Source organism: Metschnikowia bicuspidata, assembly GCF_001664035.1.
Source record: "Metschnikowia bicuspidata var. bicuspidata NRRL YB-4993 chromosome Unknown METBIscaffold_6, whole genome shotgun sequence".
Lineage (NCBI taxonomy): Eukaryota > Fungi > Ascomycota > Pichiomycetes > Serinales > Metschnikowiaceae > Metschnikowia > Metschnikowia bicuspidata.
Window position 1 is genome coordinate 500,733 of NW_017387736.1, and position 21,600 is coordinate 522,332.

The following is a 21,600-nucleotide window of genomic DNA, read 5'->3' on the forward strand; positions in this document are numbered from 1 at the left end:
TTTATTCCTCCAGCAACATTGACAAGGGCCCACCTCCCACAGCCCCGCCCCGCAAACCTCCGCACCAACCCGCTTGAAACATGTCTGACACGCACGGCGTCACGCCCGGCGCCTTGAAGGAGGCGCTCTCCAAAAGCACCAGCCACAAATGGGCCGGCAAGCCCATACGCGTGCAGGTGACCAACTTGAAGGTCATCAACGAGCAGAACTTGGCCGAAAGACGCTACCGCTGCGTGTTCAGCGACGGCCAGAACTCCATCCAGGGTCTCCTCGACTCCCACTGCAACACGTACTTGGAGGCCAACGGCTTCACCAAGTTCTCGGTGATTTCCATCGACAAGTTCACCATGGCCAAGACCATGAAGCGGATCCTCATTGTGTCGGCGCTTACGGTGGAGGTCCCCAAGGCGGAACGCTTGGGCCATGAGGTCACGCCGCTCGACCCCTACTTCGACCAGAATCCGCAGGAAGACATGGCCATGGCCGCGTTTGGCGCCGCTGCCCAGGGCGCTGCGGCTGCTCCTCAAGCAGCCGCCGTGCCTCCGCCGGCGGCGCCGCGTGCCAAGCCCGCGGGCCCCAGCAGGCCCGTCAACCCCATCGAGTCGTTGTCGCCGTACCAAAACAACTGGACCATCAAGGGCCGGGTGCTGTACAAGGGCGACATCCGCACATGGTCCAACGCCAAGGGCGAGGGCAAGTTGTTCAACGTGAACTTCTTGGACGAGTCGGACGAGATCCGCGCCACGGCTTTCAACGAGATGGCGGACAAGTACTTCCACTTGTTGGAGGAGGGCAAGGTGTACTACGTGAGCAAGGCGCGCATCCAGCAGGCCAAGCCCAAGTTCTCGCACCTCAGCCACCCCTACGAGTTGTCGCTCGACAAGGACTCGGAGATCACCGAGTGCTTCGACACCGCGGACGTGCCCAAAATCAACTACAACTTCGCGCGCTTGGACGCCATCCAGAACCTCGAGAAGGACACGGTTGTCGACGTGATCGGCGTCATCAACACCGTCAACGACGTGTTCCAGATCACCGCCAAGTCCACGGGCAAGCCCTTCAGCCGCAGAAACGTCAGCATCGTTGACGACTCCAACTTCGCCATCGACGTCGGTTTGTGGAACGCCACCGCCGTGGACTTCAGCATTCCGGCGGGCTCCGTGGTGGCGTTCAAGGGCGTCAAGGTCCAGGACTTCGGCGGCCGCTCGTTGACCTTGACCCACTCGGGCAGCATCATGGCCAACCCTGACATCCCTGAGGCCTACCAGTTGAAAGGCTGGTATGACAACAAGGGCGTCAACGAGAACTTCAAGTCTTTGAAGGTTGAGTCCGCCGGGGCGGCCGAGCCGTTGGCCAACAGGAAGACCATTGCCCGCGCCGAGGTCGAGGGCTTGGGCAGCAACGAGAAGCCGGATTTCTTCACCGTCAAGGCGTCCATCAACTACATCAAGGCCGACAACTTCTGCTACCCTGCGTGCGCCAATGAGATCAACACCACGGGCAGGGGCCCCTCGCCTTGCAACCGGAAAGTCATCCAAGAAAGCGATGGCTCCTGGAGATGCGAGCGCTGTAACCTAACTTACCCAGAGCCACACTACAGGTACATCTTGAGCGCGTCTCTCGTGGACCATACGGGCCAGATCTGGGTCACCTTGTTTGACGACGAGGCCAACAAGTTGTTGAAAACAAGCGCGAGCGACCTCATCAGATTGAAGGAGGAAGAGGACAACGGGGACTTCACCAAGCTCATCAACTCAGCCACCATGAGGGAGTTGAACTTCAGAGTCAAGGCCAGGCAAGACAGCTACAACGGCCAAACCAAGATACGCTACCAGGTGAGCTCAATCTCCGAGCTCAACTACGAGAATGAGTGTGTTGCCTTGGCGAAGGACTTGGAGGGTGTGTCGATCAATTGAGACGAGGGACTCTGGCAGGATCCTGTGTAGCTATTTGTATTCGTGTTGGTTAATGAAGTGTTTCAGTTTTTTCTTTGCGTGCATCGCCCCCGAACCACGGGCCTAAATCCTCTGGTGGTTGTACTCCACGAAGCCATTTGCTGCGAGCCAAAACAGCTTCAAAACCTCATTCGCCGTGCGGCGCCCCCGCGTGACCATTAGCTTATGTACAAATAGCTCGAGTTCCTTGGTGCCTATTTTCTGCACCAAAGTGGCTTCGTCGATAGCCGTTGCAAGGCTGGTCTTGAATTGCATGGGAAACTTGGCTATCAAACTCCGGAACACTGAGTAGTAATATTCGAGGTTCGAGCGAGCACTCTTGACGAAGGATGCAATGAGCTCAGAAGTCACCACCTCAACAAGATTGAGCTCCGTGAAAATACGCTGGCATTCTGCGTGGTCTTCACCAGTTCCGCGTCTCATACCAAGGAAACTTGTCCAAAACCGCAGAATGGACTTCACTACGAACAGCTCGTTGGCTGCCAAGCCCTCCACAGCAAACTGGAGGATGGTGCATCGAAATATCTCCGTGTAGAGAATTAGAGACGGTTTGCACTCTAACACTTTGGAAAACAAGTCGATAGCACTCTTGATCATGTCCGGGTCGGATTTCAAAAATGCTAGTTTGTTCGTGAATATTCTTTGCACAAGCTGCTGCATCATTGCAGGGTCAAGATGTTGGTACTCAACACTCACCAAACATTCTACCAAGCCAAAAATGAACGGCACAGTATTGGCGTTTGTCGTAACTTCCATTAAGGCCAGGGCATAGGTCATGATGGCCTCGTTGCCGACGTCGAATCCACTACCGAGTCTCTCTCCTATACCAGCTTTGAGAATAAGGGTGCACTTTTCGACAAAGATCGGTTTCTGGGCAAGTGCGCTGTTTGTGAGGGAGAATTCATGCACTATCGAGAACACCGTCTGTTTTATCATGTACGGATCCCTGCTCCAAAAGTCCCGGTAAGTTTCCTGGTCTCGGACCAGCATCTCGTCTATAGCATCGTCCGAAATGGAACTCCCCTTGGCAATGTTCACGAGACAAGAGAGAAGAGAACTGAGGTACTCTTCCTGGGCTTCCAGAATGTTCTCCAGTGACCCACTAATACTTTCTATGACGGAACTTGCAGCACTTGCTATCGCAGATACCATTCCATGCAATATTTTGCTATGTTCGTCAACATTTTGAATGCTTCGGGCAATGACACTGTACGCATTGAACATCCTCAGTCGTATAAGACTGTCCATCTCTGGGTTTTTTAGCATCCCTACCACGACATTCTCCAAATCTGGGAGGAAGTCCACAAGGTGATCACTGCTCTCCTCACATATCCGCAATGCCGTTTTGGATGCAAGAAGCGCAAGCGTGGTGTTTTTGCTGTTTAGCAATAGCGGGAAAATAATGTTGAACACCTCGCTCAAATGTTTGCTTCCACTACTGGTCTTGTAGTAAAACACATTAGACGAACAAAACTGAACAAGTGTTGCAAGTACAGTCGTGTACATGGAATCTCCATTTTCAAAAGTAGCGAACTTGGTTAGAAATCCGGTTTCAAAAATCGCTTGGGAGAATGGAGCTAGCTGGTTTGCCTGGGATTCGAAATAGACCGTGTCGTCGTTGATCTTAAAGAGAATATACATAGTGGCTTCGACATCTAGCAATTTCTCTGTGCTGGTAGAAAGGTGAAGTGATCCTTCAATTAGAAACTCACTCATCAGCTGGTAAAATTCGGCCTTGAGTAGCGAATACACCACCAAGAAGAAGTCTGCCACACTCGATCGATACGCATTGAATTCCGCACGTATCTGTCCATATATGGTGGGTTCTGGAAGGCGGAGTTTACGCCAGTATATGCGGGCAACAGTATCAAAAATTCGCCGCTTCTCTGCTTCAAACTTTGTCTGAAACTGCGGGTCTTCTTGCGTCTCGAAGAAAGTGTCAAAAACATCACTTGAATCTTCGTACACGCTAGCAAAATCCTCCCAAAATAGCAACATTCTCTCGGAGATTAGCTCATCAATAATAGGTGTCCCCTCTACGGCAGTTAGCCTAAGAGCAAGAGCTAGAATGGCCTGTGTGTTGGACACGAGAATTGACTTAGAGAGCCGTATCGAGTTGAGTTGCAAAATTGTCAAGAATAAGTCAATATATGCGGCAGATTCTTCATGAAAATCGTCTTCCACATTGAGAATCACAGTGTCCACGAGCTGCGTTCCCCAAGTCCCGAGAACAGTGGCGTACAACGCCTGTTTTTGCTCGTGCGATAGCATGTTTGCATTCAACTCCAACACCTCGTTGAAAATGATGAGAGTTTGTTTGATGGATTCGAGTATGTCTTGGTCCTGGCCACTTATACCGTCCTTGAAATGCAACGAGAGGAAGTCTACCAAAACCCCGATATCCTCGTACAGAGAGTCTCCGTTGACATTGGGCAAGTAGACCATCCACGAATGTAAGGTTTGAAGCGCTTGTGAGTCTAGCTCTTGCAGCAACTGATTTTGTGATTCAATATAAGCGAGGTATTGGTACACCGTGAGGAAGAGCGGGTATAGGTTCTCACGCACCGCCGTGTGGATAGCCGAGCGAAAGTCGTTGCTCTTGGAAACATCCTCCACAAGAATAGATAGAAATATGAGCAACAACGCTAGTTGCGTGAAAGAAAAATTTGCCATGAGAGTTGCGAATTCCAGAACCCCCGCGTGGTCGGGTACGTCTGGTACAAAGATTTGCACAAACGATATGATCGGGTTATTAAATGTTTGATGATATTTCAAGTACGCCAAAGAAATATTGGACATGAGTTTTCGAACCACGAAAAGATTTCGATCAGTAGTTTGTGCGTCCACAGTGAGCACCCCAATATGTGTAAGCAGAGTAGAAACGACTCGCTGGCATTGGGCCACATCTAGGCCAGGGTGTTGAAGTACAACAGTTAATGTCAAGGCACCGAAGTACTTGCAAGTCAAAGAATCTTGTGAGAGTAAGTAAAGCGCCACATCATAGCCTTCGGGGGACTTTTGCACCTCGTGGAGAAACCTCTGATGCTCATGCACCTGGGCAGGATCACTGCTGGTGTATAGAAGCTCAACTGTCTGGAAATATTAGTACAGCAAATCGGATGGGTAAAATTCAGCAGCCTTTACATACGTTGGCCACTTGTTGGTAGTGGGCCATGATCTTCCTGTGAATTCGTATCAGTACCTGGACCACAGATTGATAGATTGGAAAGATTCTGTATAGCGAAGCCGGGCCTTGTATAAAGGATGGCCTGGAGGCCCCAGATTATTTTATGTGACGCGTCATAAACACATATAATATAGATGTAATGGCTTTTTCATGAGATGGGTGGCATTTGATCTCTGATACCCGAGTATTTTGTTTCTGTTCTTTTTTTCCTGTTGTCAAAGACACCATGAGTTTCCCAACATATTCTCAGCCACGTCAGCATGGGCAATAGCCAAGGAGCCTTAGCGAAATTTATCCGGTCCAAGAAAGTTCGAAGGTGCGGGAGATCGTTATTGGAACGCGTTTCCTTTCCAGATCTCCTGTAAAGTACGTGGTTCAGAAAAGAAGCATGTATGCTTCCATTAATTAGACCAGCGCTCACTCCGAACCTCCGCTCATTATTTCGTCGCTGACGAAGCTATCCACACAGAGCTCTCGTTTTAAGGTCTCAGGAAGATAAGGAGCAACAAATTTGCCTTAACTGGAAATTTAGACGGCAGCCGAAGAAATCGGGAAATGACAAAGCCAGGTGCTTGATTGGCTGCACGGCTCGTAGGAAGTGCTCGCACAGTTGCTCGCCGCAAGTGTCTAATTGCATGACAACTAACAAGACATCCATCTCGCAAACAGCCTTGTCCACCAACCCCACAAAAAAGACCCACATGAACACACCGAAAAGGGATCCCCTCCTCAAGTTCCCGTCTCCCTTCACCTAACTCTGCCATTCTCGTGCCCTTTTAAGACACGCCACACGGCCTAATATCTGTGGTGTACGGGTGCGCCGTCTGAGGCTCGTTTTTCTCCGTACCTAGCAACGCCTTCCATCCGGAAATCTTTCTCCACTTACCACCACACCACAACACCCAGGCAATATTCGTTGACCGCCATGAGAGCTGCAAATAGAAGAGTGAGCAGGGCAGACTGCCACAACTGCACGTGCTCTCCCGGGTTGTTGTCTCGCACACACAAGAGATCTTCAGTAGTTGCCAGAAGAATCAATATCAAGCGGAACCTCAGCGGCAGTTGCTCGCCAACAGGCGCCCTGCGCAAGGGCTCTGTGCTCACGATTGACGCTGCGTCTTTGTGTTTGCCCGATGTCAAAGAAATCAACACATCGCTGCGCTTGGAGGCCTTAAGAGAAGCCATGGCTGCAAACGACGTGGCCGTGTACATTGTGCCCAGCGAGGACCAGCACCAGAGCGAGTACGTTTCACCCCTCGACCAGCGGAGAAGCTTTATCTGCGGGTTTTCGGGCAGTGCAGGTACCTGTATCGTGACTAGAGATATCTGTAGCATGAACGAGGTCCCCGAAGGCTTGGCTGCTTTGTCCACTGACGGGCGTTACTTCAGCCAGGCAAGCGACGAGTTGGATTTCAACTGGACATTGTTGAAGCAGGGCGCAAAGGACATGCCCTCGTGGGAGAAATGGACGGTGCAACAAGCCGTGCAGTTATCCTTGGACTCCGGCAAGAATGTCAACATCGGCATTGACCCGAAGTTGGTCAGCTACCTGGTGTACGAGAAGATTGCTTCTGTGATCAGGGACGAGTTGAAGGAGAAGCCCGCTGCACAGGTCGAGCTCGTGCCTGTCAAGGAGAACTTGATTGATCAGATATGGCCTCATTTCGAGGAGGTGCCGCCTGCTTCCGACAGTATCATCAAGACCCTAGACGTCAGGTTTGCTGGCGAAGAGGCCGCAGCCAAGATCGGCAGAGTCACAAAGATCATGGAGAAGAACAACACTCATGGCCTTATCGTGAGTGCCTTGGACGAAATCGCCTGGTTGTTGAACTTGCGTGGCTCGGACATCGAGTATAACCCTGTGTTCTACTCCTACTTGCTTCTCACACTGAAAGGCGAGGCCACTTTGTTCGCCGACAACACCAAGTTCGATAGCAACGTGACAAGACACTTGCAAGACTGCAACGTGTCTGTGAAACCATACACTGCTTTCTGGTCAGACTTGGCCTCTTTAGACAGAGAATTCAGCTTGAACAAGAAGGCCTTCTTGCTCGACTCCAGCACTGCTTCGTGGGAAATCGTGCATCTGTTGACGTGCAAGTACCAACTGTTGTCTCCGTCACCCATCGAAGACTTGAAGGCTATCAAGAACGAAACCGAGTTGAAGGGTGCACACAGCGCACACTTGAAAGACGGACGTGCACTTGTCAAGTTCTTTGCGTGGTTGGAAGATCAGATCATTTGCAAGCTGGAGTTGATCGATGAGGTTGAAGCAGACGAACAATTAACTAGTTTCAGATTGTTGGAGGAAAACTTTGTCGGCTTATCCTTTGACACCATCAGTGCAACGGGTGCCAACGGAGCGATCATTCACTACAAGCCGGTCAAGGGTTACTGTAAAACGATCGATCCTTCTAAGCTCTACCTCAACGATTCCGGATCCCAGTTTTTCGAGGGAACGACAGATACAACAAGAACCGTTCATTTCGGAACCCCGACTGCTTCTGAAATCAAACACTATACCCTAGTGTTGAAAGGTCACGTTGCCCTTGGCAAGTTGAAGTTCCCTGAAAATACCACGGGCAGCTTGATTGACTCGGTCGCCAGACAGTACCTTTGGGATCATGGTTTGGACTACGGCCATGGTACGTCCCACGGTATTGGCTCTTACTTAAACGTGCATGAGGGTCCCATTGGTATTGGGCCCAGGCCCACGGCTGCTAAGAACGCATTGAAGCCAGGACATTTGATCTCTAATGAGCCCGGCTACTACGAGGAGGGCGAATATGGAATCCGTATTGAGAACGTCATGTACGTCAAAGATGGTGACTTGCTCTACAATGGCAAGAAATTTCTCCAGTTTGAAACCGTGACGCGTGTTCCATATTGCCGCAAGTTAATAAATGTGGGCATGTTGAGCGCTGAAGAGAAGGAATGGATCGACAGGTATCACCAAACGATTTGGCAGGAGATGAGTCCTAGCTTGGAGCCAAACTCGCTTGCGTTGAAGTGGTTGAAAAGAGAGACTAGACCTTTGTAATGGTGCAACTGGCTTGAGGCTGTATGAATGGCTTTACCCCCAATGGCTTCCTGGTCCTTATTCGTGACTGGCTGTACTATATAACTCACTGTGAATACATTCATATTACGTGTCTTTTATAACTACCTGCGTAGCACATATATCCTTATTTCAAGGCTGTCGGGACACAAGCTTATCAATAAGTTTTTTTCGAATAAAGGATCACACGGCACCTGCGCAGCCATTTTGATATTCACGCACTCGTTTTGGAATACGACGTGGAATGGCTATGAAATTCTCGTTGCCACAGCAATACCTTCTCCATAGCACCAAACGAAACTAAGTGTCTCATTGATTTATGTTAAATAAGGATCAGTCATGATTCTTCGCGATGACAAATATGACCTGAATGAAAGAGAAGAAGATGTAGAAAAACAAAAGGCATTTCTTTACCCCAAAGAAAACACAATTGTCAAGAATTATGCAGATTCCGATGTATAAAACTGAAAGAAACGCAGCACTCTTATCCCAGAAAATATCAAACACTGACTCTTTCTTGCCTGCGCATTACGTGGGCTTTGCCGCGTGAGGCACATGTTACCTGACTGCCCTCATTTCCTCACGAGGTACTGAAGAGAACATCAACCTACAAATATACAAAAAAAGATCAAGATAAAATACAATACTGGGAATACCATCTAAGTCAGCTTTGAAGTATCCACTCTTATTTCATGAGATGAAACCTCCAAATATCCAATCTTCTATCAAAGAAACAGAAGCAACTAAAGCCGAACGAACGCCCGGTATTGAGCGGCTGACTCCCGGGCCAAGCGCATGACTTAAAGCGGCATCGCAGGCAGAGGCCCCACTACGGGAAAGCGGCCCTGAGTCTCGGACTCCGCGCTCGGTCTTGGTATTTGGCCAATCAATGCACGAGAAAAATCGCTTACGACTCTATTCCTGTATCGTGTGGCCCGCACTCTCCCCCGGCAACACTTGTCGCAGGAGCTGACAAAAGGCGCAGGCTCCGAAAAGGACTACTCTTTGCTATTAATTCGCCCCACCTTTGCTCGCACCGCTCAAGAAACTAAAATCTACTTACTCACACTCGTCCACACCACCACATCTACACAATGTTAAGGGGACGTCTTCTAAACACAACCCCATTTTTGCGGTGCACCCTGCGCGAGAGTACGAAGCGGTTTATGCGGACCGTGTCTGCCCCCAGCAAGCAGTCGCCGGCGGCTGATTTTGGTAGATCCAACTCTCATCTTCCCGCTGACCTCCCACACACCAAGCTTGATGGGCGCTCGTGGACCAAGCACCAGCTCGACCCTATCTTGGCCGCAAAGACACAAACACAAACGCCCGCCCAGCTGCCGGGCCTCCAGGCGTCTCGCTGGGCAAAACATTCCTTAGACACACCCGCGGCTGCCCCTACAAGAAGCCCCACTAGTCTGCCAATCATCCAACGCCCCGGAGAAATCTCTCTTTTGGCGCCTGTCCGGAGATCCAGAACTTCCAGGTTCAAGGGCTTCAAAGCTGCCACGTCTGCCTCTCCCACTGCCCAGGAAAGCGAGCCACAACAAAACGCCAGTGTCGACGAGGTCAAGACGGCGCCTGTGGCAGAGCTCCCAAAAGTCATCACTGATCCTGCGGCTAGTGCAACCACGGCGTCTGTGCCAGCCCCGCAAGATTCTACCACGGCCACGACAAAGGCCAAAAAGCCTAGAAGGCAATTGAAGCCCCGCAAGGCCCTCATCACATTGACACCTAACGCTCTAGAAAATCTTCGTGCATTGCTCGATCAACCAGAGCCACAACTCATCCGTATTGGTGTCAAAAACAGAGGTTGCTCCGGGTTGACGTACCACCTCGAGTACGTCTCTGAACCAGGTAAGTTCGATGAGACTGTTGAGCAGGATGGCGTAAGAGTTGTCATCGACTCCAAAGCGCTTTTTTCCATAGTCGGCTCCGAGATGGACTGGATCGACGACAAGCTCTCGACACGCTTTATCTTCAGAAACCCAAATTCGAAGGGCACATGCGGCTGTGGAGAGTCGTTCATGGTTTAAATTAATCCCTCTACTATAGCATACGGTATTTAATGAACAAGCATTTTTCCTTTCTATTGCATCCTTTCTTCTGTGACCTCAGAGTTGAGATAGTCTCACATAAAATTCTTATATACCATTGTGGTTGTCTTGTGCGTCAGAGAATTCCTTCGCTGCCTATCTCACATCGCAGCCATGTAGAATTAATTACTGAATACTTCTTCCCCATAAACTATTATTTTAAGATAAATATTTAAATTGCGAATACGGGCTTATGATGAAAAGTCTTATCAAAGTCCTTTAACTTTTGAAGGGCACTTGGATTTTTAAAATGAAATTATGGCATTTAGATTTTCGAAATGTTAGGACTTCGCGAACTCCCTTGCAAATACAATCAGGTGTATTTCGGAGCTAAGTTGAAGCCTCTAAGCAAAATTTAGGGAACTGACCAGTGACTTTTCACCGATTTAGTGATTCCAGTCTTCAAAGTTTCTTATTAAGTTCTCAGAATTCAAAGCTCATAGAACAAATATATGCACATGTCTTCAATGGGCCCTGCAAAACAATAAATATAGCTAAAAATGATATTGGCGGGTATGTTGGGCAAGAGCAGAATTAGACAATGTACGGAAATAGAAGGGAGAGTTAGCAAAGAAAGATTTAGAAAATAACCCTGTACTATAGTTGGAGAGAATGATCGTGAGTAGATACATGCTATAATACTATGGACTCACCAAAATCATCAGACCAGAAGCATAATGGTCTTGAGGTATTGTTTTCCATGGGATTTAGCTTTTTTTTTTTTCATCAAATTTCTATCTTCTTCTGGAAGGAACTCTATGTTTCAAATCTTTTCTGGATGGTGAAACTTACGTTTCTTTTTTCTGATCTGCCCTTCTCACCCTACTTTTTGCACCCATTTCTCACCTTTGTAATTTATAGAGATATTTGCGCTTTGCAATTACATTTATTTTTTTAAAGCTCACAAAAATCACCACTTTCTAGTTTTTACTTTCACTCAAGGAAGTGAAATCTGCTGATTTTGTTCTCACGACTTGCATCTTTGAAGTCTTTCTATCAGATTTAGCTGTTGTCTGCTCAAAGTTCCATTTCAACACAGCAATGTTTTTTGTCCGCTTTGTATTCTTGGCACTGTGCCTTTTTTCTTTTGCTTTGGCTGATCCAGCACCCCTTTCCAAGGATAACCCGAAGAATGTTGTGGCAGTGGCCGACTTTCCCGAGTCAGGTACTAATAAATTCACGAAAGGTTACGTCTATTTCACCAGTCCAAAGGGCAGCTCCGTAAAGGTCCATGTGGACATGACTGGTTTGCCCCCTGTGGATGGTCCATTTGTGTATCATATACATGAAGGCCAGATATTTGACAAAGTGAGCTGTGACGAGGCTGGTAAGCATTTCGACCCATTCAGAGGTCTTGAGAAGTGTACGGAAAACAGTGACGATGCTCTTTGTATGGTTGGGGATCTTTCTGGAAAGCATGGATGGATTAATGCCACTTGTTTCCAAACGGAATATCACGACAAGTACCTTTCCTTGAATCCTGCCTCTGAGTCTTACATTGTTGGGAGGTCAATCGTGTTCCATGACCAGAAGCTGACTCGGTTTGCTTGTGCAAATATCAACCTTGCTAGTGCTGAGCAATACAAGGATTTGTTTGGTACACCTGGAAAATCTTCTGGAAGTCACAATGCTGACCTGGATAGAGCAAATGATCATGTAAGAGAGACACCTAACCAGCTGCCTCCGGTTGCATCTCCCTCACCAAATCCTTTACCAAACCCAGAACCTAATCCAGCACCCAATCCAGCACCCAATCCAACACTCAATCCGGCACCTCAAACTCCCACAGAATCCGTTGCACCTCAGCCAGTCTCAGGACCAACTCAGGTTTCTGAAGCACCATCTGAAGTGCCTTCAGAGGCAGTGAACACAGATACATTATCGTCTACGGCAGGAGTTGTAGCAGAGCCTACATCTACTACAAATGATGCTAAAAACGAATTTGTTCACAGATCTACCGAGTCACTGTCACCTGGTATTCTTCTTTCCTCGAATGCCTCTTCTTACAGCTTCCTCAAACGCCTTGTAGGTACTGCCTTTGGTGTATTCCTTGGTTTCTTTTTTTAGCTACATGTAATCCCTCGCAAATAAAATTCCTATTAAAATCATTATCATTAACAATTGTATGTACTCCGATGCTTTCATAATTCTCTTCTTATGCTTGTATGATCAGAAAAAGACTAGATAGTCCGTCGTAATCTATTAGTAGATCAGGTTTGTATCTGACAGGCCAGTTCGGTTATCAGCAATACTCAGCTCAGTATCAGAAAAAAAAATCAAAAAAAGACTTAAGTGATTTTTCTGCACTCAAAATAAGTTGCATTGATGTCATTAGGCAAAGAACAGAAGTACTCAAGCTTCTGCATTTGCTTGAACAACTCAACCAGGTTATATTTCAATTTCAAGCACGTTTTGTTACCTTGGCCATCGTTCGTGCAGATAATGCTCTCCTTGGAGTACTTCTCACCATCTATGATAAACATGTTTCCTTCTCTTTTGTGAACAAAGTCACTGACTGCAGCATTGGTGGAGTTCAACGTCTCAGTAGTCATTTCTTTGACTTTCGCCTCTCCCTCAGCCGCGATTTGATTCAAAGTATGAGCAATGTCTGATTCATTGTTCTGTACTATACCCATTTGATGATGAGAACGTTGTTCAATCTGAGGAGACTTAATCTCTGTATTCTGAGAAGTTTTGGATCCTAAGGAAAGCCAGGCCATGGTACGGAATTAGTGGTGAAGAGCAACCTCCGTGTCTGTTTCTTCAAGGTTTAACAAGCGACAAACTCCACATGCAGGCATATATGAGAACGTGACTAGAGACACAAGGTGAGAGACTCGTTAAGATAAGCAACTGATCTTTCGTACTGAAGAAACCCAATAAAGTGCGCAATTTTTGAGCCTGCAAGTTTGTTGTAATCTTTGCTCAGAAGTTCTTGGTCTGCTAGCTTGTAAAAATCTTTGACGCCTTCTACCCATCTATAGGCGTAATCGTATTTGAGGATTGAAGGAGTTTCGTACTCCATTCGAAGCATAGTGTGTATAACACTTGTTTCATGTCTGCTTTTGAGGGCATCCTCTAAATCGTGATAGAAATTCACTTCGGGTATGGTCCTATCTGGTTCGCAGGTGGCATTAAATAGAAACGCGTAAGTGTTGGCTAGTCTCCTTGCCATTGACTGCTCCAGTAGTTGTTCATCTAGACCAAGCAATTTGTTGCGCCGAATATTGAAGTCCTGTTTCTGGAATTTTCGCCTGAGCAAGTTCTTGAATTCCTCTTGTTGACTTTGACTGTCACCCGCCATAAAGCGAAGCTTGTACATTCGTTTATAGACGCACGTCAGTCTTTGGCGAGGAGAAAGACCCATGAGATATTCCGCGGTGACGGGCGAAGCCACTGGTTTTGTAACCATGAGCCTTGGGCCGATGTTGGTGTATTTTAGTTTTGCTTGCATTTTGAGAGCACTTGGATTCATAGAATTTGTTTGTGAATTTGGAGGGCCTTGACCGTGAGATGCTTTGAGTCGCACGCAGATTTATGGCAGATCTTGCGCCAATGCGCGAAAACAATTCTTAGCCGAGCTGGCGGAAAATCACAGTCCTTGACCAGTTTCTTTCGACTGCTTTGATATTTTTGGGCCATTCTATCAATTTTCGAATCAAAAAAGCTCCACTAGGCAACATGTCCAGAGAAATGTACTTTAGCCGGGGATGCAACACGTTTGGAATTTCCTACTCAGAAGTGTCCTTCGCCAACCGTAATTCCAAGGAGGACGCCAACAACAGCCCAATATATGTGGCCTCCTCTTCGCTCGCTGTATGAATATTTTGTTTTATCGGGGGATATAGATCCCTGGTTGTTATCCCGAAGGTCACCATTCTAACCAGCAGGTATCGGTGGAAATACTAATTAATGAGCACCGTCTCAAAGATGAGGGCACGCTCAACTTGCTCCAGCGCCAAGTAGAAAATGCGCCAATATGGAAAAGCTTGATGTTTTCCCCGATCGAAATTTCCGAAGTGCTGTACAAAGAGAGCATAGACTGTGATTTAAAGCTTTTGCTACGCTGTGATATATTCTACCCTATTCTCCCCGACTTGGCACACGCGGATAATGTGAGGTTTTTGCAGCATCTTGCAATAAAGTTTGAGTACTGGAGCCTGCACCGCACTGTTTACTTCGAGGACCTTTTCGATACACTCCAGTACCTGCTCACGTCGTTGATGATGAACCTTGAGTTCAAATTCCCGCTTGTATTCTCCTACTACGGGAAGCAGTTGGTGAAAATTAACTACAAAAATCTCAAGCGGAACGCGACTTTGCTCGCTACACCGCTAGATAATGCGTACGCACCTGATCACAACGCAATATTGGGTGCGGTGCTCCGCAAGCTCCAGGGGGTAATTCTCTACGAGTTCAACACTTTGAACGTCATGAAGGAGTGTGAGTCTCGGAAATGGCAGGCTCTGCTGTGTCGCAAAACCTCCAGCACAGTAGAGGGTCCCAGGTGTCGAAAATCTATCAAACTGAAAGGTATTGACTTGCGCCCGTTACGTGAATTACCACTGTCCAGCGCGCGGAAATAAGGGTTTAGTGCAGACGCGTGCCCTTTCCGAACAAGTGTGTGCCTTGCTAATTTTCCGAAAGAAGGTGTTTCGCGAACCTGATTTGATCCATGTTAGGATTTTTTGTAAACAGGCCTGGAGTGCGAACAAAGTACATCATCAGTTGAACTCCAGGCATTGATCTAGTTAGTTCAGTCATAACACATCATGTCGTTCTTCCAGAATTTCAACACGCACTCATTACGCACCACAAGAGGGTTTAAATTGAAACCGGGCTCGAATATATCGAGCCCCCAGCAAACAAACACCACAAATTTCCCCCCTTTGCCCAAAAATCAATATTCGCCCCAGGACTCACCCTTCGATGATCGAGGTAATGCATTCCAACTGGCCAATACAACAATGAGCACGGTCCAGAATGTGAGCTCACACATGGACATCAGAAGTTATGCTGAACAGACTTTGGGTTCGGATAACGCGTTGATTTCTGCAGTTAAGCTTCCGAGGGACGAGGATGTAAATGAGTGGTTGGCTGTTCACGTCGTAGATTTCTATAATCAAATTAACATGCTATATGGAACGATCACTGAGTTCTGCTCACCTCAAACATGTCCTCGGATGATCGCTACTGAAGAGTACGAATATTTATGGCAGGAGACAGCCTCCTCTGCGAGTGGCGGGGTACCATCAAAGAGACCCATTTCTCTACCAGCATGTGAGTATGTTGAGAACCTCATGAATTGGATACAAAATTTTTTTGACAATGAGAATATTTTTCCGACAAAAATTGGTGCTCCTTTCCCACAACAATTTCCAGTCTTGATAAAGACGATCTTCAAACGTCTATTGAGAATTTATGCTCACATATATTGCCATCACTTTCACGAAATTTCTGAATTAGGATTACAGAGTCATCTCAACACAAGTTTGAAACATTACGTTTTATTCAGCAATGAATTCAACTTGATCAGTAGGAAGGACTACGGCCCTCTAGAAGACCTTATTCAGACTATGTTGAAGACGTGAAGTTTACAGACGAGACATGCTCTTTCCACCAGAAGAGCAAGTCATGCTATAAAAAGGAATATGATTTTTTGGGATGTTCTCACAATAGTTCCATTTCAGCCATCATGCATAGATGGTCGGATGGATACATACAAGGCTGGGGCAATCCCGCATCTGAGCACATTTCATTCTTGGCAGGAATTCTGAGCAAGCTCAATAGCCTCATGCTTGATGCTTTCGTGAATTCCAGCAAACTATCGACCGCTGTATTGTCTGTGTTTTCCCATTCGCAGAGGACGCATATGTAGTCTAGAAGACCTTTCCACGTATCTGTCCAGTTCGAAAAAAGCGGCTCGTTTTTGTCATTGTCGAGCCCTGAATTCTCGGGGTGGACATGCCTGTATGCGATGGAATATAGGGAAACAGCTCTCAAATTGACGCTATTATGAAGGGCCTGAATGTTTGAAATTTGTTTTAACGTTTCATCAGTGAAGTCGAAGTTTTCAGGATCAGGGCTTTCATTCACACAGCTTGTGTTGCCATACCAATCGTGGGCAATAGATCTTCCAAGAGCGTTTTTTGTGATACCCTTGTACTCTATGGGTTTCTCAGTGATTGACAAGTATGCAGCGTCAAACGGCTGTGAATTAAAGTCCCCTGCAACATACGTATAGAATGTCAAATCAGAACCGAAAAGAACTTTAGTATTCCTTATGAACTGCTTGCACAGTTTGAGCAAAATGTACGTTTGTCTCGTGCGCTCGAAAGAGGCAAACGCGTGCCAGTACAAGTGGGTAGTTCCAATGATCACTCCTTTCTTTGACGGTGCTGAGGAGCCTTCAAGGAACTCAGGAGTGAATGACAAATACACGAATAGTCCGACATTGTCGGTAATTTTTGACCTTTCCATGCCCTCAGTTATCTCGTTGTCGTAGTCCACCAACATATGCAGTGAACAAGCAAACTTGCCAGACTTGAATGCGATTGCAATGCCATGTTTTTTCTGTCGAGACGCGTGGAATACCGCATGATATCCTTGCTCTTGTAGTTTTGGTTTCCACGCAGTGCCCCATGTCGATACGTCCACCTCTTGAAGACATAGGATGTCTGGGCTATAATTGCCAATCTCTTCAAATAACACCTTGGACCGATTGGCCCATCGAAGGGCTGTGCCGCTTGTGGGGTATCTCTCACGACTGACGAGCGCCTGTGCCAAGGTGTTGTATGTCATGATGGAAATTCTAGGTCCGTTTCCGGGTTCTGAACTTGGGATGGCCAACATGGGTCTGTGGATGTAGGAGCGAACATCTTCAACATAAGATTCTTTTTGATCCGAGAACTTAGACTGATTGGTATTTGGAGCCATACTTTGCATGCGAATTATTGGTCTTTTTCTAAGTATAACTGAAAAATAGCAGTATGCTACTCACGCAACATCTTCTGAGGACAGCCGCGCGAACTGTAACGAGGCAATTCTATTTTGTGGATGAAGTGAAGCAAGTGACAGGCTTACTCCCAAAATCTCGGAATTTGGACAGAGGAGAAAAACTTAGACAGCAAAATTCCTGGATTCTATTAGAACGACTGGGCTTTCCTTGGGCTGCTATGCTAGTTTCAGCTCTTTTGTAGTGGAGTTGGAAAATGAAAGAAGATTGAATCTAAGCTCACATAATTTTCACGTGGGTCTCATACATATATATATACAATATGCGTATATGTAGCTCTGGCATATTCCTTGGAACTTGATTGTACATTGTAAGTGTGCTCGTGGAACGAAAGATGACTCAACAAGCCAAATTAACAGGCTTTGTCTTTTGACTTCTTTTGACTTTTCTATTAAACTAGTGGACACAAATTCGAAAAACCAGCATGCGTTTTTCTTGTGGGGAGAGCAAGCTCCTTATGGAAGTTTTATTCAGAGAGGATCAGGTATTATTGTCGAGAACCCAAAACTTTCGTCGCGAAGTGCAAAAGATGTCTTTTGGCGGGATATGAATGGAGAACAATCAAATCAGACCAATTGAACGGTGTTATGAACTTCTGAATGTTCAATGCATTGAACCAAAGAGCAAGTAAGACTCAAATTTTGCCTGGAATTTACAACAATTGGCACAATTCTATAAAAACTATACAAATAGTTCTGCGATTATTAGTACGAAGCGAGGCTCGCGCAACCCGAAAGAGGTTTTCGGACAGTCCCAATCTAATCAGAGTATCGCTGCGAGACTTTTTAAGGTAGTACTAAAGTTGGAATCTGTAAAAATCTCTGTAAAGGCCAAGGAGAGCACATCATATAATGAGCAGTGGACGTTTCAGGACGTTCTGGCGAGTTTCGTCTATTGACACCAGTTTCGCAGTACTCCCTGGCATGGCTGGTGCGCTACAGACAACGGCTCACCGCATGCGAGTTTTCAGTACTAATTCAACTTAGACACCACACAAACCAGCACGCTAACAAGAAAATAAAGTAAAGCATGGGTTTTCCACCTGCGAATCTGGAGCTAGAATCAATTAAATGTTTGTTTGGCGAGATCGACGATTTGCAGTCGCAGGTGCTTCTGCAAATCAGCCGCATTTCCAAGAGAAGTTCCAGTGATGACACCGAACCGGTACAAATCTTCAGGGAAAAGACCGTGAAAACTGCCACAACACTCATACACAAGATAGCGGATTTGCTAAGGGTCACAGACTTGAAAATCCTGCGGATTCCAGCAATTGCTGCTTCTGAACACTATCTTCATGAAACTCTTGACCTCTACAATGGCAAAGTGAAGCATTTGCGTCGGAAACTCAAAGAAAGCCAGTTGGCAGCATACCGCATGGAAAATGACGTAGTACACCAGCAACGGCTTCGAGAATATTGTCCTGCTAAAAACCTGGAAGGCAGTGACCCAACCGAACCTGTCGATGCCAAGCAAGCATTGTTCGAAGGAAGGTCTGCCAAGCATGAGGGTCAGCGTGGAAACGACAAAACAAAGAGCGTCGACGAGCAGATTTTGACACAGAACAAAAATATCTCGTCGAGTTTGCAACATTCGAAGCAGCTCATGACAATGCTGGTCATGCAAACAGAGTTGAACATCGACACGCTTGACCAACAGTCAAAAGATTTAATGCAGCTAAACGACAAGTTGATTGACATGGAGACCGTGCTCACAAAGTCACGTGAAATAATCAAGTTCATTGAAAGGCAGGACAAGCACGACAAGCGGCGCATTTACGCCGCAATTTTGTTCTTGCTTCTCTGCTCTGCGTGGGTATTGTGGAGACGTGTTTTGAAAGTGCCAGTCAAGATGCTCGTGTGGACCTTGCTTAAGATGTTTGGTGTAGTCAGCTGGGCAACTTCTGTCACCACACGCGAGCAACCAATCGGGGGTTTGTCAGAAAAGACCCCGCTTTTGGCCCACAAGCCGTCCCCAATCGATAATGATCATATTATACTGTGCTCTATAAACACAGAAGAGAAAGTTTCATATCCAGAAAGCGTTTCGTCCTCTATAGGCACGCTGGTGCTTGAGACAGAGAGCAGCTCAAAAGAGCCAGCCGCTGCAATTTCTTCCTCTAGAAGTAGTCTCGAAGAACCCTCTGGCCTCACAGAAGAGTTTGTGCCAGAATCCCGCAAAGAAAAGCTTGTTTTGACGTGGGAGGGCACCTTTCCTGAAGCAACCCACACTCCAGATCTTTCTCCTGTATTGGACGAGTTGAACCTGGTTTCAGCAGTCGAAATTCTGGAAATACTTCTGGAAATCGAAACTGCTTCACGGAATTCTAAGATGTCTATGGACGGTCAACTTTCGATGGAGCCTTCCAGGGAAAAGAATCATGATGAACCCGTAGTGATGTCGAAAGATGAAGACGCTATAAACAATGAAGCAAGCAAGGAAGCATCACAAAGTGAGGATCTTCAAGAAAGTGGTGTTTTGTTGATCGATAAAGCGCAAGAAGGATTTGAGAACGCGGAGAGAAACTTATTGGGCAAACTGAATAGCGATGAGGCTCTAGAAACGAAAGATGTTCCTGACATTGATAACAGCTATGTCAAGGTCGAAGCAGTCAGTGATGCGAACCTCGAGACCAAGACACAGAAAGATAAAGAATCTGTTTTGATATATGAACCTGACCCAGAATCTGACTACGGAGCGAATCAACCACTAGCTTCTCAATATGCCCAAACTGAAAGTTTGGGCATTGACGAGCAGCCTGTGACATTAAATCATAAGGATGAAGCTGAAGGCTTGCTCGTCGAATCAATACAGTTCGGTGATCATCAAGATGAGTCTTCGCTTCAAGTTGAAATTGCTGACATGCATCTGAGTGAAGCCATAGAAACTCAACATATCCTTTTTCCAAAGACGGAAGAGACATCTCAATACACAAGGCTTCATCATGACGAGCTCTGAGAGAAATCACATATATTAATTTACATATCTTTCATGGTTCTATAAGTCAGAGGAAACATCCTTGACTACCTAAAGAGTCTCAACTTTCACACTAGAGCCATTGTTTTGGGAAGACTCAAGCGCAGCTGCAATGATGGCCAAGTGATGGAACGCCTTTGCTGGAGGCACAGTTACAAGCGATTTATCCTTGGCCTCCACAGCGGTTGCAAAGTTTTTGAACTCTTCTTCAATGGCGTTTACTTCATCCACCTGAAGAACAATCTTGTCAGAGGCCTCCAGAGCGTTGGCGCCTGTCTGGTAGGTAATTGTGGGCTTTGGCAAAGAAGGAGAGAAGTCGTACGTAATCGAACCATTATCTCCATAAACGATTAAGCTGGTACTTTTTTCAGTAGCACCGAAGGCAGAGCCATAGGTAAAAGTGCCGATGATACCCGAGGTCAACTTCAAGGTTGAAAACAAGATATCGTCCGTGCCGCTCTCTTTTCTAACTTGTTTCGTATGGCCACTGATATACTCAACATTTCCCAAAATTTCGGTGAGTAGCGCCAACTGGTGGACACCGCCATCACTCAAATAGCCGCCGATATGTTCAGGCTTTTGTCTCCAAGCAGTAGCCAAGTATTTGTTATTGGAATTCCATGGCCCAGTCGCCTTGTAGGTGAATGACTGGATATTTCCGATGCGGGACAAGATATCCTTCATTTGGGCAATGCTACTGAAGAAAGCCCATTGTTCCAAGATCCCAATAGGCAAATCTGTAGATGCCGCAAGCTCCACAATTTCTCTGGCTTGCTTCATATTAGCGGCAATAGGCTTCTCAAACATGATCGGCTTGTTGTGCTTGATTGCGCTCTTGACAATGTCAACATTGTTTTGAACGGGTAACAAAGCATCGATGAAATCGATATCTGGGTTTTCAAGAAGTTCTTCGAGATCTCCGTAAACATTTTCAGGCGCAATCCCAGCTTGTGCGGCAAATGTATCCGCCTTGCTCTTGGTTCTGTTGTAAGCGGCCACAGGCCTAAGGTTATCAATAGCCTGAATCACAGGCAAGTGTGCACTGGAAGCAAAAATCCCTGTTCCAACAATGCCAACGTTCAAAGTCATATTTTTTTTCGAATCGACAAGTCTACAATATTTCAAAGTAGACGTGCTCGGGTGGGGAGAAATGGCGGCCTTAAATAGACTAGTCAGACTCTGGATTCCTAGAATAATTACGAGCCCGTGTCTTCGCGCGTGGGGGACGCGGACAAATGCGCGCCCTGTTGCAATTCAACGTTCTATATGATGCTTTCAGCTAGGTAGGATGTGCCCACAAAGCAGGCACTAAAGGT

General features: G+C 46.6%; 12 protein-coding genes across 12 annotated transcripts; 7 read left to right on the top strand and 5 right to left on the bottom strand.

The window, feature by feature from the left end:
- Positions 1-80: 80 nt before the first annotated feature.
- RFA1 (replication factor A subunit protein) lies at positions 81-1,916 on the top strand (the record flags this gene model as incomplete). Its single annotated transcript, XM_018858004.1, has 1 exon — positions 81-1,916. One exon carries the CDS (start codon positions 81-83, stop codon positions 1,914-1,916), a length of 1,836 nt encoding a protein of 611 aa, XP_018710138.1.
- Positions 1,917-2,018: 102 nt separating this feature from the next.
- Positions 2,019-5,130, bottom strand: PDR6 (Pdr6p; the record flags this gene model as incomplete). The annotated part of the gene is made up of 2 exons (XM_018859097.1): positions 2,019-4,994; positions 5,104-5,130. The coding sequence occupies 2 exons, from the start codon at positions 5,128-5,130 to the stop codon at positions 2,019-2,021; spliced, it is 3,003 nt and encodes a 1,000-aa protein (XP_018710139.1).
- A 556-nt stretch (positions 5,131-5,686) lies between these two features.
- METBIDRAFT_33260 (aminopeptidase P) lies at positions 5,687-8,305 on the top strand. The gene has a single exon (XM_018856255.1). It carries the CDS (start codon positions 6,068-6,070, stop codon positions 8,180-8,182), a length of 2,115 nt encoding a protein of 704 aa, XP_018710140.1. The 5' UTR covers positions 5,687-6,067; the 3' UTR covers positions 8,183-8,305.
- A 749-nt stretch (positions 8,306-9,054) lies between these two features.
- On the top strand, positions 9,055-10,279 carry ISA1 (Fe-binding Fe/S cluster assembly protein). Its single transcript, XM_018856256.1, has one exon. The coding sequence runs from the start codon at positions 9,295-9,297 to the stop codon at positions 10,234-10,236; it is 942 nt and encodes a 313-aa protein (XP_018710141.1). The 5' UTR covers positions 9,055-9,294; the 3' UTR covers positions 10,237-10,279.
- Positions 10,280-11,400: 1,121 nt separating this feature from the next.
- METBIDRAFT_28208 (Cu,Zn superoxide dismutase-like protein) lies at positions 11,401-11,868 on the top strand (the record flags this gene model as incomplete). The annotated part of the gene is made up of 1 exon (XM_018855349.1): positions 11,401-11,868. A coding segment is annotated over one exon (468 nt), but the record flags the coding sequence as incomplete, so codon positions are not given.
- A 716-nt stretch (positions 11,869-12,584) lies between these two features.
- On the bottom strand, positions 12,585-13,016 carry METBIDRAFT_46122 (uncharacterized protein; the record flags this gene model as incomplete). Its single annotated transcript, XM_018857994.1, has 1 exon — positions 12,585-13,016. The coding sequence occupies one exon, from the start codon at positions 13,014-13,016 to the stop codon at positions 12,585-12,587; it is 432 nt and encodes a 143-aa protein (XP_018710143.1).
- A 95-nt stretch (positions 13,017-13,111) lies between these two features.
- On the bottom strand, positions 13,112-13,750 carry METBIDRAFT_13363 (uncharacterized protein; the record flags this gene model as incomplete). The annotated part of the gene is made up of 1 exon (XM_018854345.1): positions 13,112-13,750. One exon carries the CDS (start codon positions 13,748-13,750, stop codon positions 13,112-13,114), a length of 639 nt encoding a protein of 212 aa, XP_018710144.1.
- Positions 13,751-14,273: 523 nt separating this feature from the next.
- Positions 14,274-14,744, top strand: METBIDRAFT_19740 (uncharacterized protein; the record flags this gene model as incomplete). The annotated part of the gene is made up of 1 exon (XM_018854888.1): positions 14,274-14,744. A coding segment is annotated over one exon (471 nt), but the record flags the coding sequence as incomplete, so codon positions are not given.
- A 324-nt stretch (positions 14,745-15,068) lies between these two features.
- On the top strand, positions 15,069-15,887 carry MOB1 (Mob1p; the record flags this gene model as incomplete). Its single annotated transcript, XM_018859098.1, has 1 exon — positions 15,069-15,887. The coding sequence occupies one exon, from the start codon at positions 15,069-15,071 to the stop codon at positions 15,885-15,887; it is 819 nt and encodes a 272-aa protein (XP_018710146.1).
- A 79-nt stretch (positions 15,888-15,966) lies between these two features.
- Positions 15,967-17,148, bottom strand: METBIDRAFT_46377 (RNA exonuclease; the record flags this gene model as incomplete). Its single annotated transcript, XM_018858033.1, has 1 exon — positions 15,967-17,148. The coding sequence occupies one exon, from the start codon at positions 17,146-17,148 to the stop codon at positions 15,967-15,969; it is 1,182 nt and encodes a 393-aa protein (XP_018710147.1).
- Positions 17,149-18,340: 1,192 nt separating this feature from the next.
- Positions 18,341-19,204, top strand: SEC20 (Sec20p; the record flags this gene model as incomplete). Its single annotated transcript, XM_018858001.1, has 1 exon — positions 18,341-19,204. A coding segment is annotated over one exon (864 nt), but the record flags the coding sequence as incomplete, so codon positions are not given.
- A 1,131-nt stretch (positions 19,205-20,335) lies between these two features.
- METBIDRAFT_46263 (uncharacterized protein) lies at positions 20,336-21,373 on the bottom strand (the record flags this gene model as incomplete). Its single annotated transcript, XM_018858019.1, has 1 exon — positions 20,336-21,373. One exon carries the CDS (start codon positions 21,371-21,373, stop codon positions 20,336-20,338), a length of 1,038 nt encoding a protein of 345 aa, XP_018710149.1.
- Between the last annotated feature and the right edge of the window lie 227 nt (positions 21,374-21,600).

Bases quoted from the DNA above. Each gene is read 5' to 3' on its own strand.
- METBIDRAFT_33260 (XM_018856255.1), top strand. From the start codon at position 6,068: ATGAGAGCTGCAAATAGAAGAGTGAGCAGGGCAGACTGCCACAACTGC.
- ISA1 (XM_018856256.1), top strand. From the start codon at position 9,295: ATGTTAAGGGGACGTCTTCTAAACACAACCCCATTTTTGCGGTGCACC.